Source organism: Nymphaea colorata, unplaced genomic scaffold (genome assembly GCF_008831285.2).
Source record: "Nymphaea colorata isolate Beijing-Zhang1983 unplaced genomic scaffold, ASM883128v2 scaffold0446, whole genome shotgun sequence".
NCBI lineage: Eukaryota > Viridiplantae > Streptophyta > Magnoliopsida > Nymphaeales > Nymphaeaceae > Nymphaea > Nymphaea colorata.
The window spans coordinates 8831-27213 of NW_022204952.1; the positions used below are offsets into that span (position 1 = coordinate 8831).

The 18383-nt window shown below is 46.8% G+C and overlaps 1 protein-coding gene across 1 annotated transcript; it reads left to right on the forward strand.

Annotated features, from left to right (window-relative positions):
* Positions 1-16290: 16290 nt before the first annotated feature.
* On the forward strand, positions 16291-16833 carry LOC116245007 (uncharacterized). The gene is made up of 2 exons (XM_031616766.1): positions 16291-16413; positions 16519-16833. The coding sequence occupies exons 1-2, from the start codon at positions 16291-16293 to the stop codon at positions 16831-16833; spliced, it is 438 nt and encodes a 145-aa protein (XP_031472626.1).
* The last annotated feature ends 1550 nt before the right edge of the window (positions 16834-18383 follow it).

Sequence of the window (18383 nt, forward strand, 5' to 3'; positions counted from 1 at the left end):
GCTTCTCGTTCTTGCCCTTCTCCTCCATCTTGTAGGGGATATTCTCGATCTAAAACAATACCTTTTCCAAATTTTCCTCACTCCACAACTTCTCAATCCTTATCTTCTCCTTCCCCATCAGCATGCGGGTCACTTTCTTCTCCATTTTGCCGTCCTCAGCTGCGGATTTCTTGATCTGTGCGGAGAGCTGGTCGATTTCCTCGATGGTGGCCAGTCTGATATCATCCTCGAAGGTGTAGTTTCTGAGCCAATCCATCCTGCTCCGCATTTGCTCGTCGTACTGGCGGTGTTCCTCCAGGTACTGCTGGAATTACTGATCGTAGTATTGGATTATTTGCAATTTCTTCTTCTACAGCATTTCGCAAATGTAGTCGAAGTGGCTCTCGATCCCCTATATCAAACGCAGCACCTTCTTCTACAGGTACTCCTGCCTCTACCGGGACTGCTTTAGCTTCACCTCCGCCTCCTCCAGCCGCGGCGCCAGCTACAACCTGAACAATTCTTCCCTCAGCGAATGCATCACCTAACTTTCGGTTCTTATCGCATGTTGCTGGCAGTAGGTGAGCGCGCACCTGAGACAGATGCTCTTCCTGCAGGTGAGCAGACGTGCGTGGGTTCGTTGAAGTGAAGCGGACACTGTCTGGGTATTTGGCGGAGGGTGGGTTTTTCTGCCTTGCCGGAGGTGAGGAGACAGGTGGTGGAGAGGCGCTGCGGTTGGCTGGTGGCCTTCTCGGGGGAGCGGTAGGATTTGCGAGCTTAGTTCCACATTAAGAATATAATAACTTCCGTTGGGCAACCACCCCTCCCTATTCCAATTATAATATACCCATCCAAAGATCAACACATTGGCAGCATTTTTGGAAATCGGAGAAGAGAGAAATCAGGATATATGGAAGAAAATATATATATATGTAGGGGTACAAAAGATAAAGATTCCTTTATGCTGGGATTTGAGTTTCTTCCTCTTGCTGACAGAGTGATGATAATTTCATTAAGTTTGGATTGCTATTTTTAAATGATGGAGCCATCGCACCCCGCTCACCTCTCTCTCCTCCCCAACCGGTCCAAGCTCGACCGACGCAGCCTCCAGCGCATAATCCGGGACCTCGTCCGCCGGAGGGAGGAGCACGAGGAACGCATCAATAAGTTGCTCGACCCCAACTACCTCCACCAGGACATCACCAAGTCCTCCCAGCGCGGAGGCTACGAAGAGTTCTCGGAAATGCTGAGGAAGCTGGAAGTGGAAGAACCGCAAGTGCTGCAAGAGTCCATCGGCAATCTCGGCAATCATGTCAATTTATTGGCAACCGTCAGCCTCAAAACCGACTATTACCTCATGGAAAAGACGCACAACAAGTAGTAAGGGCAACTGTACGATTCTCTGCTGCGGCGATACGGGAAGAGGCAAATCAAGCATGCCTTTGACTAAAAGCAGCCATAGGGAGTCGCAGAGTGGATGAAGGCATTGGTTAAGTTCCTGCTCGAGGAGTAGCTTACCAACGGATTATTCGTGCCGGCAGAGGGCGAAAAGGGCAAGTTCGACTTTTTCGGCACGAGGTTCGAAAGGGGAAAATACTAGGAAATCCTCCTCTCCAGGGAGGAGCTTACGCACGAGGAGGAAAAACTCATAATCATCTCCAAACAATAAGTAGCTTAGCCCATCAACATCAGCTGGCTGCTGCTCGCCAGACTGTTGAAGCCCCTCGAGCACCTCAACTTCCCACTGGCGGTCCACCGCCTCTTCTCCTTCCCCTACAAGAAGTTCGCAGTAAAGGAAAGCCTGCAACTGATTAAGTTCAACGACCTTCTCGGCCTGCTTCCGCCTGCTTAGAGCGAGTAAAACTCAGTCAAGATGTACGGCATCGAGGAGAGTGGGAGGTGTGCGAGATAATGGCTCCTGCCAGCAAGAGCAAGACTTACAATGGCTACGTGCCTCTAATCCACCGCTTCAGGTCAGTGCTGGTGATGAACGAGATAGAGTTTCCCGTGAAGAATATCCCGCTTTCCTGCCTCAAGAACCATTTCGTGGTGGTGACGCTTGTGCTGAAAGCAGAGGGGGATTACTATATCAGCGTGGGAGGAGATGCCAACCGCATGCGCTTTAGGCTCTGCTGCTCGACTTCTAAGGAAATATCGTGCAGTTCTAGACCATCAACAGCGGAGAATTCATGCTTGCTTCTCTCAAAGAGAAGAGTATGAGCTTACATCAGTCCGGAGGGAGAAAATGAGACGGGATAGCTAGCAGAGGACGAATCTATGAGTTGGTGAAGGAGACGCAGGAGCAGTTCAGCCTGTGGGTGCAGGGAGCAACCGTATGCACAAAGCAGGGGATTTATAACTGTAGATTCGCCTGAAGGAGCAATACAACACATACACTCTCAAAATAGCCAAGGAGTATATGAAGCAATGCCAGCAGCTGCTGAAGGCCTAAAACAGTCCATCACCTTCCAAGGCATCACCATAAAGCGATACTTCCTCACCGTTATGGATTTGGTGTCGATCACTTCAGCTCTCCAATCCCCCATCAAAAAATGACAGTAAAGTACAAGGAGAAAAACTATGTGATCAGCTGTTCCAGGATAATATAGTCCAAATCATCAATAACTAGTGCATTGTGCTTAACCAGTAGACTTAAGTAGAGGCAATCACTGTCTCCAGAGATAATAGCAGCGTTAAAAAGGACTTCATTATCATTAGATCATATTTTGATATATTTTTATTTTTATTTATAGAAATGAGTCAGGTGAGTCAAGAACTGTATGCTAGTATTTAAATGTGGCAGAATATTGATCATCACGTCATTAAAAGTATGAGTAAGGCATTCAGTGTCTTCAAGAAATCACCCCAGATGCAATCGAGAAGCTCAGCTTGTAAGAAGCCATTCGGAATCAAGGATTAGCTTAAGGAATGAGTCCTTAGTAAGTCCAAAAATGTTAATGGCCCCTGCATTTGCTCAAGAAAAATATTCAAGCTCAAAAGAAATAGAAATAGGATGAAATCTTCGTCTTCAGAAATAGAGATAGGACGAAGTTCGTCATCTTCAGAATAGAAATAGGATGAATCTCGTCTTAGAAATAGAATAGGATGAAGTTCGTCGTCTTCAGAAATAGAATTAGCTCTATAGAAATCGATTGAAATTGATCGTCTTCAAGCCCAGATTGAGTATCTTCGAGCTGTGTAAGAAATCGCTTAACTCCAGGAGAGCAACCAGAGACTCGAAGAAAAATTCGATCACTACGAAACCTGCACAATCAACATGAATAAGAACAACCCGGCAATTTAGAGATAACCGGAGCGAATAAGACCTAACTCAGCGCTTATAAGACCTAAGGCAGCGCGAATAAGCATAACCAGCGCAATTTAGAGATAACCCGCGAATAAGAGACAACCGCGCAATAAGGAATAACCGACGCTGATAAGCATCAATACCGAAGTGCCTCAATTGGTATTGTAGTTCCTCATTGGCATTTAATTGGCCTCATAGGAATGCACTTTCCATTGTTTTTAGTTGAAAATCAAAAGATGAAGCGGGATTTTGTTGTTTTAGTAGGATTAATAATCTTAGCCATTTTTGGCTTGCCTTGGTTAGGACTCTTTGGCTGGAAATGTCGACTAGAATACTAGCCTATCAAGCAAGGAAAGAAGAGTAAGCAAGGGAACCATAGAGACCAGTAATACAAGAAATAATAGTTGATGCAAGGCAGGATTCATCATTAGGATTAACGTTGCAGAGGTAAGAGGCGTGAATGATCCTGATTCCAAATATTCTACGAGATAAATACAATCATATTGAGGTTTAGATAACCATGAGGATGGTGGACGGCCTAAGAGGCCTGCGCCCGGTGACGTGGGGTTTCTGGTCAGAGACAACTTTAGGTGCCTCTGACCTTTGTTATTATTTCCTTATCTCATATACATTCAAACCCACAGAATAAAACACGGAAAATAGCATGATGCTAGTAGAAAATAATATCAAAAACATCAATTTAGCTACTCAGAAGGGTAAAAGAGTGCAAAGACCAATCTTCAGTAGCATCAGTATCAAAAATATACATACACTATCCTTTTGAAACCGTCACTCTTCTGTTTTTAATCAAAAACTGAAAGTAAACCATTAAAACCCAACCAAAACCCATGCTTTTCCCCCAATATACCAATCACCCAAGAGTAATCCCCAATTCCATAAATCAAAGCTCCATGCGCTGATCAATTTATGCGTTAATATAATGACTACTGTTTTATTGGCAATTATGGATGTTATTCGATTTATTATTTAGAAAATAGAAACATGTACAGACCGAAGCCGCAATCCTCCATCTCCAAGCCACTCCTCAACGTCCCTCCCGCCTCCAAACGTTCCCCCAACACTCCTCTCCCCTCCATCCACAAGGAAAACCTGCTCTACGATACCAACAGCAACTTCAGACCGCATTAGTCCACCCGCAAACACACCGCCAAGGCATCCCCCAACTCCCAAAAATACTGCGAAATGCCATAACTGCTCGAGATGAAACTGACCCAACCCATCAAATCCCCCCATCAGTCCAAGAGAAAAATCATCAGACCATGGGCTGCAAGACCGATCGACGTCAACAAATAGACTCTACGGGCCGACCTGTTCAGAGTCTCTCTTTAAAAGACGAAAGAAATAACGCATAGACGGCGTCCATCGATGCGGGAGAGCATGTTCCGCAGTAAGGATCTCTAAAATTGCCACTCATAGTTAAAGCCCGCGGACGAATGCACAAAAACGGTCAAATTTACCAAGGCCAACAGCACAAGGTAGCGTTCATAGACTGCAAGCAGAGACAAGACAACATCATGCAAGATCGCTTTGAAAAAGAGCATTTTTCCATTGAATCAGCGCCAATTCGAGCAGCAGCGTATCGTGGAACACTTCGAGCGCGAATAGGACCTGCTGAGTACCATCGAGCGTGAGGAGGAAGCCGAGCGTTTCATTTCGGTTGAGAGTTACTCCAAGCTGGTCTTTTGATATTTATATCCTTGTGAAGGTCATTTGGTCGTAGTGAATCGAACACTTGCCTATACTACTCCAGAATTTTCCAAAAAATATCACGGAAGTTTTTTGAAAGTGGTCCCGCCAAAAAACCTGCAAAGGGCTGTTCGGATCCCCGCCTCTCAGAATACCCCAAAATAGAGATGAATACTGATTTTAACATCGGAATGCATAATTTACTGTTCCTTTCCATCTTTCCCGAAAACTGAAAGCAAGGCTTGGGTTGATCCCGGCTTCGAAATTCCGCGGGGCGGAGGGGAGGAATGAGGTTTCTATTTTTGGTGGGTGTGGTGCATGATAAGAGTATGGAAGGTTTGCTGGTGAGAATAATAATAAATGGGAACGAATAAGGAGCTAATAATTAGAGAAGGAAACATTTTTTTCTAAGATGAAATATAATTTCACTTCTCCCTCACCCTCAAACTCACAGTAGGCCGAGAAATACACAAATTTCACGATTTCTAGTGGAATCCCACATGCAGAAGATGGGAGCAAAGACAGCTATTGCGGATCCCATGGCCGAGCTAGGATTAAATCCAGCTCGAGATCTACACTCAGGATGAGCAATCAACTCAGAACGTGCTCGGCGAGGGCATCATCCGCATGCATACAGTCCAAGCCTACCTCTCCCGCGAAATAAGAATAGTACCTCTTTTTCCACTTAGAGTCTCACCTACGACGGCGTTTTCGTGGGCTGTCTGTACTGCGTGGTGAGCGACAAGCAGGAGTAGGATCACGAGTTATCCAAGCATTTTCTCTACATCCACAAGTTCGGTATGCAGTTCGTCGACGCCATCCAGCACACCTTCAAACTGCGCGTCTTCAAGAACGACGCAGAGATATACGAGACCCACTTCCACCAGCACAACAAGACAAAAACACTCTTCCCCAACCTCAAAGTTCCAGTGAACATGTCCGATGTCATCATCGTCGATATCTCCCACAGACAGGTCAGGATAAAACCGGTCAAATTCGTCATCGATAGCATCAAACGCGGAAAAACGTCAGCCTATGAGGTATGGCTCCGCAATATGGTCCAGAACAAAATGGGAGAAATGAAAATAGAGTATTTTTTGGATAACTTCTACCTCGACAACTAACGTCAAATGTTCAGCAGGAGGGCCATCCTCGGCAATAAGACCCTGAATCCGTCCTCTCTTCTGATGTAGCCAGAGAAGGAAAAAGTAAAAAGATCATTCATCATAAAGCAACTGCAGGAGGCTGAATGGCGCATCAAGAAAATCGACGTCAGCATGCAAAAGATCTTGAAAGGCCTCGAGGACAAGTAGCGAAATTCTGTTTATCAGACCTTCCACACAGAGTAGACGCCAAAGGATAAAAAGAAGACCAGTCTGCATAGGATCACCAAGCAAATTAGAAGGAGCAGGAAGGATGTACGCTTCCAGGAAATATGATCACCTATTTATTTAGTATTATTTATGACAATTCCACTCAATTAATGCTACCCAACCAGAAAAACAAACTCAAGATTGGCACCGATCCAAAAAACAAATCATATTGCATTTGCTCCATATATCTCACCCCTGCATTACGTTCTTTTCCATCATATCCCAACACGATCACTTTTTTGGTCTTCTATCTTTGGCCTGCATTGTTTGTCTTCATTATATTTATTGGCATCGCATGCGTCGCAGAAGCAACGCTATCCACTCAGAAACGGAATAATAATACATGATGGTACTTCTTGCTGATTCAGTTGGCATAGTTCTCCCACGAGAGCGCAGGATACTTCTATGACGAAAAGTTTAGAGAAGAGGTCGATCGCAAAATCAATAAACATCGGTAGACACTAGCACAGACCAAAACACCACAGAAGAAAGAAAAGGAAATGGAGCTTGAAGGATTCGATTACAATCCTGAACAACAGGCACGCATGGAAGAGGAAATGGAGATTGGCCATAAGAGCCAACGAAAAGAAGTCGTCCTCGCTGTCACTGCTGACCAAGTAGAGCCAATACATGCCTACTCAATTCTCTCCTCTCCACAACTCCACCCCCCAATCCCTTTCCCCTCCAAAGCTATAGGAGCGTACGATGGACCTGCTCATTCTGGACCACTCAGAAACGCTATTGAAAATATGGATAATCCAGCATTCGCACATCAATAATGCTCTCTACCAAACCTACCTCAACCACGCTGCAAAAGTGATCGACCTCACCCACCACCCCAACGAATTGCACAAATGCTTCATCCCTAGAGCCGAAAACGCCATCGCAGCCTGTCTGTAAGAGATCGGCTGGCAGCACCGTTGATAATGATTTTTTCTATGGGCAAGTACACAGATGATTAAAAATGTCAATGCTTTTCCTTCAGCTCCTCCATGATCTCGAAGATGAGGAAGGTCAGCGTGTTCGCTATCGGTTTCTTTATCAGTCTCGGCGCAAGTCCCTTCGCCCAGCCTCCTTCCCTCCTCAGCCTCCGCAACTCCGCCATGATCAAGTGCTACGAAAACTAATGCTTTTCTGTCAATCCCTGCGTCTGCAGTTTGGCTCTGATGATCTCGAAGGGATGCGTGAAGGCCGTCGCCACCATGCCTGACACTATCCCGCCGGCAACTTGTGCCACCCGATGCTCTTGAACTCCTCGTAGAACATGTAATGAAACCCTCCAAAAGTCCCCTCCTTGATGCAACTAGAAAGCCCTCCACTAAAGAAGCCCTTCATGCCTACCTCCTAAAGATATCCAGCACCGCTGCAGAGACAGACTTATATCCATGGAAGTATGCCAGTTCAAAGCGTGTCTCTATGATGTTGAGGGATTGGTGATGAAGGTGCTGGCGAGGCGGGAGAGCGATGAGGCCATGAAGTTGTGTGATGCTTTCATATTTTCCATCTCGAATGCCCTCATCCTGTGAAATAGATGTAGCATCCGAGGGCGGCTTTGAGCGTTGCTGCTGCTAGTCCCTTATAGAACCCGCTAACGCCGTCCACTCTGTAGATGTACATACAGGAGGACCTGCTATTCTCGATGACGTTACAGCGTGCGTGCATCTCCTTGAGCTCGACGGGGGGCAGCATCAGCGCCATCTTGATGTTCTCGAACGGCTGCAGGAGGGCGGTGGTGATCACTCCGCTCACCATCCCGTAGAAGCCCTTCTCGCTTATCATATTAGACCAATATTACCCTACCTCAACTTAAAAGAAATTACGCACAAATAGCAAGCAAATTGCAGGATTAGATAGCATTGCAGAAAGAGGGGGTGGGATTTGTTTGAGGTTTATAATGAAGAGGGGGAAGTAAACGGAAGGGGATAGTATAATGGAGGAGAGAGGGAATAATGGTGACGTTGATGTGAAAAATGGTGCAAAAAATGAATATAAATAACAGTTCTTCCTTATTCACTCAAGCAAGCTGTCAATCCAATTCAAGTTGGGATGTTCACCTGTCCCTTCCTCTTCCGATCTACCTCCTCCTCGCTCTCGGAGACGGTTTGATTCTCCTGGTAGTAGATATCCAGGTAGGCCAAGTCCTTCTCGACGAACAACTCCGCATTGACGTAGCAGTAATAATACAATCCTTGGTAGCAGCTGAGGCAGTATGATACGGTGGGGTGGTAGACTTCCTTGCAGACGCGGCACTGCCAATCAGCGCACTCCTTCTCCATGTAGCTGCGTCTCTTGCGAGCGTCGCGGGCGGGGGCGGCCTTGCTTTGTCTCTTGTTGCGAGTCATCTGTTGTTGATTGAGGGATTTGAATTTATACATTATCAGAAATCCAACATAGTTAATAATATAAACCGGTAAAAATGCAGTTAAATTTAGAACAGTCAGATACGGAAGCTGGAGAAGCGACCAGTGAGAAAAAACTATAGAATTTGGGAAGAATAAAAGGCATATCTTTGCTATACCAATAAGGAAAGCTAAGATACCTTCATTCGATGAGATTCGCTCATATCTTTATCCTAAGTTACTCAAACAGCATCGATTCTGCTTCCCCTGGCGGGGTATCTTCGTAAGCTCTCCGGGATGGTAGAATTTATTTCTTAGTTGAAAATTTAATAATGACTGAGTAGTAATCACTATAAAAATGACCTTGCCCTCCTGAGGCAGGCCGTTCCTAGCAGCTCCGGAAAGTTTTCCATCATCTCCACCCTACTCCCCTTCCTACCTTACCGTATCTCGCCCACATGTAACCTCCCGCACTCCCTACCCCTGATACAGTAACCCTCCTGGCGGAAGTCCTCGCACAGTTCCGCTTCTTCCTCCCGGGTCAGGAGATATCCGTGCTCGATTTACTCGAGCAGGCGCATGCGGCTGGCGAGGAGGGGCGAATCGATGGTGGATCTTGCGCTGAGGGTCTTATCTGCTGAGCGTTCCCGACTGTTGCGGAGGTCGTGGGCGGGCGAGGCGGGAGGCTTGCGCTTGGATGGAGTGGTGAAGGCCGGCGCTGGCAAATGCTACATGCGATAATTATTATATGGAGGTAAGGATGATATAAATTAATGCTTATCAAATTGGATGCTGGGGGACCAATAGATGAATCATGGAATGAGCAAGGCAAGGGAAGCAAGGTTGGATTGATACGTTGCGAAAATGTATGATTACTCCATGAAACAGGCGTATTATAAGTGATTCCAGCAAGTTTCATATCTTTTATTTTTGGGGAGGGCGGCACTTGATCCTTTCCAAATGTTCGATTTGGAAAAACTGGAGAAGAAAAAGCGATTATAGAATTTATATTTTAGAAATTATGAACACTTCCGAACCAATCCTCGCCTGGCAAGAACTAATGTACTCGCCCCACAACCACTCGCTCCCCCTCTAGCGCTGGGGACATCGCATGGTTCGCATTTCCAACACCCAATTGCTCCTCTTCGGCGGCTTCGGTGGCGAAAGCGCAGAGGGCAGATACCTCGATGACCTTTGGCTATTCGATCTCACCACCTATCAGTGGAAAAACACAACAGCAACCGGCGACCTCCCCGAGAAGAGGTCCAATTACAGCATCCACTACAATGCTTAGGACGACACCGTCATCCTCTTCGGTGGAGGAGCCTCCAACAAGATCAGATTCAACACCGTCTGCCTCCTCGACATCAAGACGATGGCTTGGAGGAAGGTGGAGCCGAATCCGGCTGAGGATGCCCGTGGGAAAGAACCTACCACAGCAGCGATTTTGCCACCCCTACATGGTCGTCTACGGGGGAGAAGGAGTCTCATCCCTAGATCTGGATGATTGCTGGGCATTTAACGTGCTCACCAACGCGTGGAAGAGATTGTAATTCGCGTAGAATAGTCAGGGCCAAAAGAGAGACGTTTCCATAGCACCGCACTCATGGGCAGCCACTTCTACGTTGTGGGAGGCTGCAAGGACAACTACTAACTGATTGGTGATATACACAGAGTAGACCTAAAGAGGCTTTTCTAGCTAGAGCAGACGAGTGGTTTTGTTTGGGAGAAGATGGTGGAAGGTGATAAGAATTTGGAGCGTTGGGGGCACACCTGCGATGTTTACGAAGGCAAGATGTACATCTTCGCTGGCAGGATCAGCTCCACCACAGACACCAACGACATCATCGTCTACGATCCCACCACCAATACTCTCAGACCAGTAAAGATAAAAGATAAAAACGCACCTAAACCAAGAAGAAGACATGCTTCCCTTATGGTCGGAAGCTCTCTGCTCTGCTTTGGAGGCTATAACGGTAAATATCTCAACGATTTCTCATACCTAACGTTACCCCATGAAATAATCACATGCAAGACCAATGTGCTAATCACTAAAACTGTAGAAGATTTCAGTAAAAAAATGAAATCATACGAAAAGAAAATATACGCAAATTAGTCAATTTAGATCAAGCATCAGCAATAGACCATAAAAATGGCAACAAATAAGGAAAATTTACTTGAAAATGAGTTTTTCGACCTTATCCATCGATACTCTTCAAGGAATGGATTATCTGTATAGCTACCTTAGTTTTGCGGCATCGATACATTCAGAATAATCACCTATTTATGATGTAAAATGATGCAATTTTCTGCTCGAGCTTCCTCTTTCCTTCTATTTCAACCTCACAACAGCCCTATAGTACTTCAACTGCCCCTCCTCCTTCTGCCAGTCTAAAACTACCTCCTGTCTATGCTAACAGCGAAAATTGCAGTTAAATACTCAAATTTTCCATAGAAACCAACCTGAAAACATTGAAATTCAAGGCTGCATAGATGTACCTCAAGGAAAATATGCTAGCACAGTCCTAAAAGCTATCCAACGAAGAAGATAACGGAACAAGTCATCACTTCGCCTCAGGATAATTGAATTCTCTCCTGAATCATCCAACCAGCACGATCTCATCATGCAAACCCTAGCTTAAGTCCACAACCTGATCAAATTTTAGCTAGAACAGACATAACTCCGCCACAACAATCCAAATTTCTTCACGAGGACAGCCAACAAATAAAGCGTATGTTTTCCCAATCGTAATCCCATAAGGACCAACGCTAGTCTTCCTAGAAGCCGCCAGCTGCCAAAGTTAAAAGAGGTTGTCTATCGAGGCTGTTCAACTTCTTCTAGCGTTTGAGCGAGGGATGGCAGAAGTGACGCAATTGATATTATCTACTTCCTTTTTGTTAATAAGCTATAACTTCAAATGTGTCTGGGCCCAGCGATGATCCCGCCCACTCCCAAGGCCAAGTTCTACGCACAGGTAATCCGAGTCCTGCTGGCGATCCAAGCAGCAGTCGTGGTTTTAAACTTCGTGGCTGCGGTTGCCTTTCTGCGGTAGGCCATCTTCGGCATTTTCTTTTCTTTCTGCTGTACATAATCCAGCATCAGCTAAGCTATCAGGTCATCATGATCTTCATCTTCATCAGCATCTTCTTCGCCATCGATTTCATGGTCTACTTCCTCACTCCCATTCAGAACCAGGCCAACTTTGCCTCCTACTCAGGCATGGAGAAGTTTTGCTACGCTGATTCGGTCTTCAGCTTCGCTTACTACTCCTTCTGTACCATTTTCTGCTTCTATCCCTATCGCGAGTTCAAGACCATATAGTACAATAGCAACCCTGCCCTGCGGGCATACTTCGCCAGAAATGAGCAACCATAAAATGCGCAACAGAATAACGAGATTAAAAACGCCAATACCGTCAATTACGAAGTGAATTACGGGGATATCGTCTACGACCAACATAAAAGAAATAACGATCATGGCACCTTTGAAGTTTTTAAGGGACAGGGAGTCAAGATTGGATGATGTGATCGAGAAATGTACTTTTATTCAATCGGGAATAAGGGGAAAAATGGGATTGAGGGATGGAGGATGGGGGGGATAAGCAAACCGTATATAGCTGCATTTTTAAATGCATCATAAAATAGTAGAGAACTAAGACAACTCAATCATCACCACCAGTTCCTCTATATAGGAAACCCACGCCGGTAGATCACTTCCAGGCGATCCAGCTGAACTTGACAGATATACTGAAGTCCGCAATAAAAACAAATAGACAGATTGCAGGAGAAGATTGGCTGCAAATTGGGAGAGATATAGGCAAGACTGGCAGAGGAGAGCCATCTAATGAAGGAGAGGGTGGAATGCTGGCGGGAGATGTTGATAGAAATGCGAGTACAGGCTCAGCAACAAAACAAACGCTGTAATACTTTGCTCAAACAAAGGAAAGAGGAGATACGGCAACTAAAGGAAGCAATATAGGTGATGGATCAACAGCAAGTGAAATAGTAAGCAAAAAGTGAACATCTGATTGAATAAAAGTTCAATAAAAGCTTCAGGAGCCTTACCTAATCGTTGCAAAAGTAAAGCACTGCTTGCATGGATGAAATAAATACCATGGAATCTAAATTTCAACATGATTTACCCAGCCTGCACCAACGCATCTAAAATCCAATAATTACATTCAAAGCTTCTCCACACGGATACATAAATAGTCATCTAACAATCCCAATCCCTGCAAAATCACATCCATAATCAATAACTATAGCAAACCACCAACAACGAGGCAATAATGCACATAATCTCATCAACAATTCAATAAATAAAGCAGGATATGGACTCATAGCGTAAACAGCGGCGCAAAATGAAGGAAAAACTATAATTCTTGATATCGACAGCCCTGAGCCGCATCGACCCGCCCTCCCCCCACTGATATTATCATCTACTGACGTATAATCGCATTATCAGAGAGAGCCGAGGTAGGGATCGCTCCTCAGCTCAGTGCAAGGCAACCAGTAAAGCACTGTGCCGTTTCGCTTATACATAAATTCCCGAAATTGCCTCAATCTGCCCGAGTGTGCCAGCAGCGTCCGTATGCAAATGGCCGCCATCGGCTCGTTGGCCTAGCTGTCCTTCTTACATTTGGTCAAAAATTGCTCGTCAATGTCGAAAGGTACTCCCAGTTTCAGCTGAAATGCCACCTTTTTGAGGAAAGTGGAGTAACTGCCCTCCTCGTAGCCCTCGTACAGCTCCATCAGGATGGGGTACTTATCTTTAAACTTCTCCACCAGTGTAGCGATGCTTCTCCGACGGTGAAAGCGAGGGCGCCTTTGTACGCCATCAAAATTGCCAGAATTCGCTTTAGGTTAATTTCGAGACAATCCTCAATAAACTTGCTCTAGAGTGCCCGCATCAGGAACAAACCCCCGCGTCGTTGATTTCCGCTCCGATGAAAGCGAGGAAGAAGGGCAAAAGGCGGCGATGTTGCCCTCCACGGCGAACCCGCCACTCGGTACAGAGTCCGCGTAAATTGCCTGTGCGTTTTTCTGAAATAGTCGGTTTCTTCCTTGGTGAGCAGCGAAATGCCTTCGTCTCTTATGATGTTGAAAAGTTTCTTCTTCTCCTCGGCCTCATGCTAGCGGGCGGAAGTGAGTTGCGCCAGGGTCTTCAAATTGGCGTTTTCCGGCGTGGAGGGGACTTTCCCGTTGAGGAAGATCCACTGCCCTTCAGCCTGGGCTCCTCCAGCGCCGCCGTGCCGAGCACTTTCATCTCCTCCTCGAATAGCGCTTCGGATGAGGCGTAGGTGCGGTCCACTCTGAAGGTCTGCTAATTTTTGGTCTCGTATTGGTTTGTCTGGGCGGCGAGGACCATCTCAGTGTGCATGTTCTCCCTGGCGGCCTGCGCGATGTCGTCGGCGGAGAGGGTATCCCTGCGATCCCTGCGCATGAACTTGAGGGCGGTCTCGACGAGGAGTCTGGTTTCGAATTCGATGAGGGTCTGCAGCAGGGCGTAGTTCTCCTGGCCGATGAGGGCGTCCGCCGCCTGCGACTTGACTATGTGGTCGATAAAATTGGGATTTGTAAACAATGTCATTTAATAAGCCCACTCTACGATCGCCCATCATTTGATAAACTCACACCGATTTAAAAACATAACGAAACTTTCGCAACTTAACTGCCACTTAGCGACAAAAGACCCAACGGGAAAATAGATGGATGGGAAAGCAGGACAGGGATCAGATGGGATGGCATGGGATTCAAGTGTGTTCTGTCTAGGGTCTCTGTTGAATAGATGGTGAGTGATTCTGTGTTGGTTGTGTATGTATAAGTTATGTGTTATTGTTTATGTGGTGTGATGATGATCAGCAGCCAATGACGTGCCATCCCTTCTTCTTGGCTTCGGCGCAGATACAGGGCCAGCAGTGCTTCTTGTCGGCGAGGAGGTCCTTGGCGCACTTGATATCAGCGATCACGTCGGATCCTCCAGTCTCGAACGCCTTGGCGCAGGCCACAACGGTCCTCTCCACATCGATGGCGCATTCGATCTCCAGCTCCTTGGTGCACTCAGCGTTGATGTTGAGGTAGTCGATGGTGGGAACTGGGAGGGGGGTGGGGGCAGAGGGAGAAGAGACGCCGTAGAGGGCGATCGAGGCGGCGACGAGAGTGAGAGCAAAGACTGCGATTTCCTTCATTGTAGGATTATATATAGTTGAGGAGTTGATATTGATGGGAGTGTATGATTTGTGGTAGGATATATGCAGTAGCGGATCAGCCACTCGGAAGACGATCATTAATTCATAATTTGCTTTCTGAGAATGCCGCCGCACTTGCTGCCCTTCCACTCTAAAGGATCAACTTGTTCATTTCCGGATTGTTGAATTCGTAGAAGAGGCAACGCTACTCTATTTGCTTCCTGTGGCGCTAGAAGAAGGGCAGCTGCTCGAACTTGCTCTTGAAGTCGTTGAAGAACTTGAAGATGCTGCTGGTGCTTATGTACGGTTGGAAGAAACCGCAGATGTAGAAGCACTGTTCGTAAAAAATGAAGTCGACGAGGGTCAAGCTTTCCAGGATATACTTTCTGCCCCTCGCTAGACTCTTCAGACAGTATTCTATAAATTTGCACTCGGCCACCAACTTCTTGAGTTGCGAGTCGACCAAGGCCTCCTTTTCTGCCCTCTCCGCCTTGGACGGAAGCAGGCCGAAGGTTTCGAAGATGATGGCCATGATGCGCTTCCGTTGCACGCAGAATTTCATGAGAACTTCCTGCACTCGAGCCTTGGTTATCTTCTAATTACGATGGATTGGGGCGTCATTCCCAGCAGGGATTGCTGCTCGTACTTCTTGCAGATGTAGACCATGATGGCTATGGTCTCGTGGACGTGTAGTTATCCGTCTTGGAGCATGGGGAAGCCGAGGTTGAAGCCGACCTCGATCTCATTCTCCTTGGTGCGTTCGTGGAGGATGTCCTAGAAGTCGATTTGCAGGTAGTAGAGCAGGTTTCGCACCGGCTGGCAGGCCCCCCGTATGTAGAAGTAGTGCAGCTGCATCCTCTTCTCCTCCTCCTCTACCTTAGACTCGAATTATTTCAGCATCAATGGAGCATTATAAACCACCAAACAAACAAATCAAACCTCATTCCCATACTTCCGACCATGCATTCGTTTTCAACTTTTCCGCTCTCTTTTCCCCCTCACGTTTCTGCCCTTATTATGCTATGTTATAAGAGAGGGGGTATCGTTTAATTCTTAATTCTATTTAATCGTTAAAATAATTCGGAATGAATCAATACACGGTGGTGAGCAAGTTGGGCGAGGGCGCCTTCTCTACGGTCTACCGCGTGAAGCGAAAGGAAGACGGGAAGGAGTACGCTCTCAAGAAGATGCGCATCGCCTCCCTCTCGGAGAAAGAGGTCGGAAATTGCCTCAATGAGGTCCGCATCCTCGCCAGCCTCTCCAGTCCCTACATCCTCGCCTACAGGGATCCTTCTTCGATTAACTCACCAATTGCTTCTGCATCGTCACCTAGTGTCTAGAGGGAGGAGATCTCTTCCAACTCATCACTCGCAGCAAAGTCAATCGCAGATTGGTCGATGAGAATCTCATCTGGCGCGTCGCTCTCCAGGCCTTGCGGGACTGTAGGCCCTCCATTCCGTCAACGTCCTCCACAGGACATCAAATCCGCCAACATCTTCCTCACCAAGGACCAAAGCCAGGTCAAGCTGGCAGACATGAACGTCTCCATCGTTACTGCCAACGGCATGGCTCGCACCCAAACCGGCACTCCCTACTACGCCAGTCCCTAGGTCTGGCTCGAAAAGCCATACAGCAACAAGTGCGATGTCTGGTCATTGGGGTGCGTCCTCTACGAACTGGCCGCCCTCAAGCCGCCCTTCGTGAGCCACGACCTCAAATCCCTCAAGAAGACCATCATCAGCGGTGTATACAAGCGCATTCCCGTGCACTACTCCGACGAGCTTGAAGCTCTCATCCGTCTCTGCCTCAAGGTGGACCCCAAGGACCGTCCCTCGGCAGCCGAGCTGCTCGACAACGACCTTTTGAAGAAGAAGACGGGCGGCATGAGCGAGTCCGCCTGCATGAACAGCAGCAGCCTAACTCGCAAGTTGCTCCTGTAGAAGATCTTGCCCCCCAGGAGGAAGGACTTCCGGAATATCAATTAACGCCTGCCCAAGCACAAGTTCGAGGAACACTCGGTGGACAAGATCGCATAGAACCGGTCCTACTGCGACGAGAAGAACAAGGAGAACACCATCAGCGTGACCAATACCGGCAAGATCACCAAGAAGGACGTCCTGCCCAACATCCAGCGCTCCTCCAGCGTAAACTCCCGCAAATCGGACAAGCTGAGACTCATCGAGGAAAAACTCATCATCATCTGCGAGGATAGGCCTCCCCTCCCCGCCAAGAAGCCCCTCCGCGCATGATATAATTAGACTAGCATATTCGTATATGTTATTGGGGAAGCACGGAGAAAGATCAATCTACAAAGGTTGATAGCGGACGACCACTTTTGCCTTCCTCCTGCTCACCTCCTCCGCTATATTTCTCTCTCCTCATCAATCCTGCCTTCTCCTGCTCTTTCTTCTCTTCCTCTGGCAGTGTATGTATATTTTATATCTGTTCAACGATATGATGGGCCTGCTCGTAGTCTAAGTTGTCTTCCTGCATGAGTTCCTTGATGAATCTCAATTTATTTGCCCTTTCGTTGTAAATCAGTGCATGTCTTCCGGCTGCGCATTAACGCATTTAGGTAGCTTTATGTGCTGGTGGTGCTATCCTACAGAATGGCTTGGTCTGTAAGCAAATGCTGCCTATGGGTGCGCCTTCTCGACATGATGGCTTTTCCCTGGCTCGAGAGCACTCCCTCTTCCGCCTTATGGTCGACAACTAACTCTGCATGTTTTGAACTCGGTCGATTTGGCTGAATCCCAGGGAACGCTGGCAGTAACAGAACTGAACTTATACGTGACCAATCCTGACACTGATATGCTTTGTTACGATTGCTTTACTTTGGCTAAGCGGGAGACTAAGGTTGGCTGGCTGAAGCAACTCTGGACGAGCGATTGTCTTTTGCAGTTGTGTCCTTATGGCTGCAGTGCGTCTAATTCTTTGCTTTTATTCCATTACGTTACTGATCTGGTGGACTAGGTGAAAGCTTGGTTACTTTTGGCGGAGCAGACGGAGGAATAGAGTTTGTTCTTGGGCGGAATTGACGTAAATTTTAGTTATGGAGCGATGCTGGGTTTGGGAGTGGCGTATAGGGGTGTTTCATGGTGTATCCGATGAATATCGTGCCTAACCGTTTTATGCTGGTCTGTATATCATGCTGCTTTACTTGTTTTCATGACTTATCTGACGATTCCTCGCGAGTAGATATGCTGATCAGTGAGTGAGAGTTTGCTATTGTGGGGATGGGAGGAGTGGGACAAGAGGTATTGGGGGGAAGGAGTGGGACGGTGGGCAGTCAGCATCCATTTCTTAACTGGCGAATTGGCATCAGTCTATGCCTACTCGGCCATGCTATCTTTCATAATATAAAATTATTGCTCCTCTGCATTATAATCTCCCTTCCCTCTCTTTTTCCCTCCCTCCATTCAACCCCATCATTCACCAATCCCCTCCAAGCCATACATAAAAGGTATGGGAAAGTGAGTTTTCTTTAATT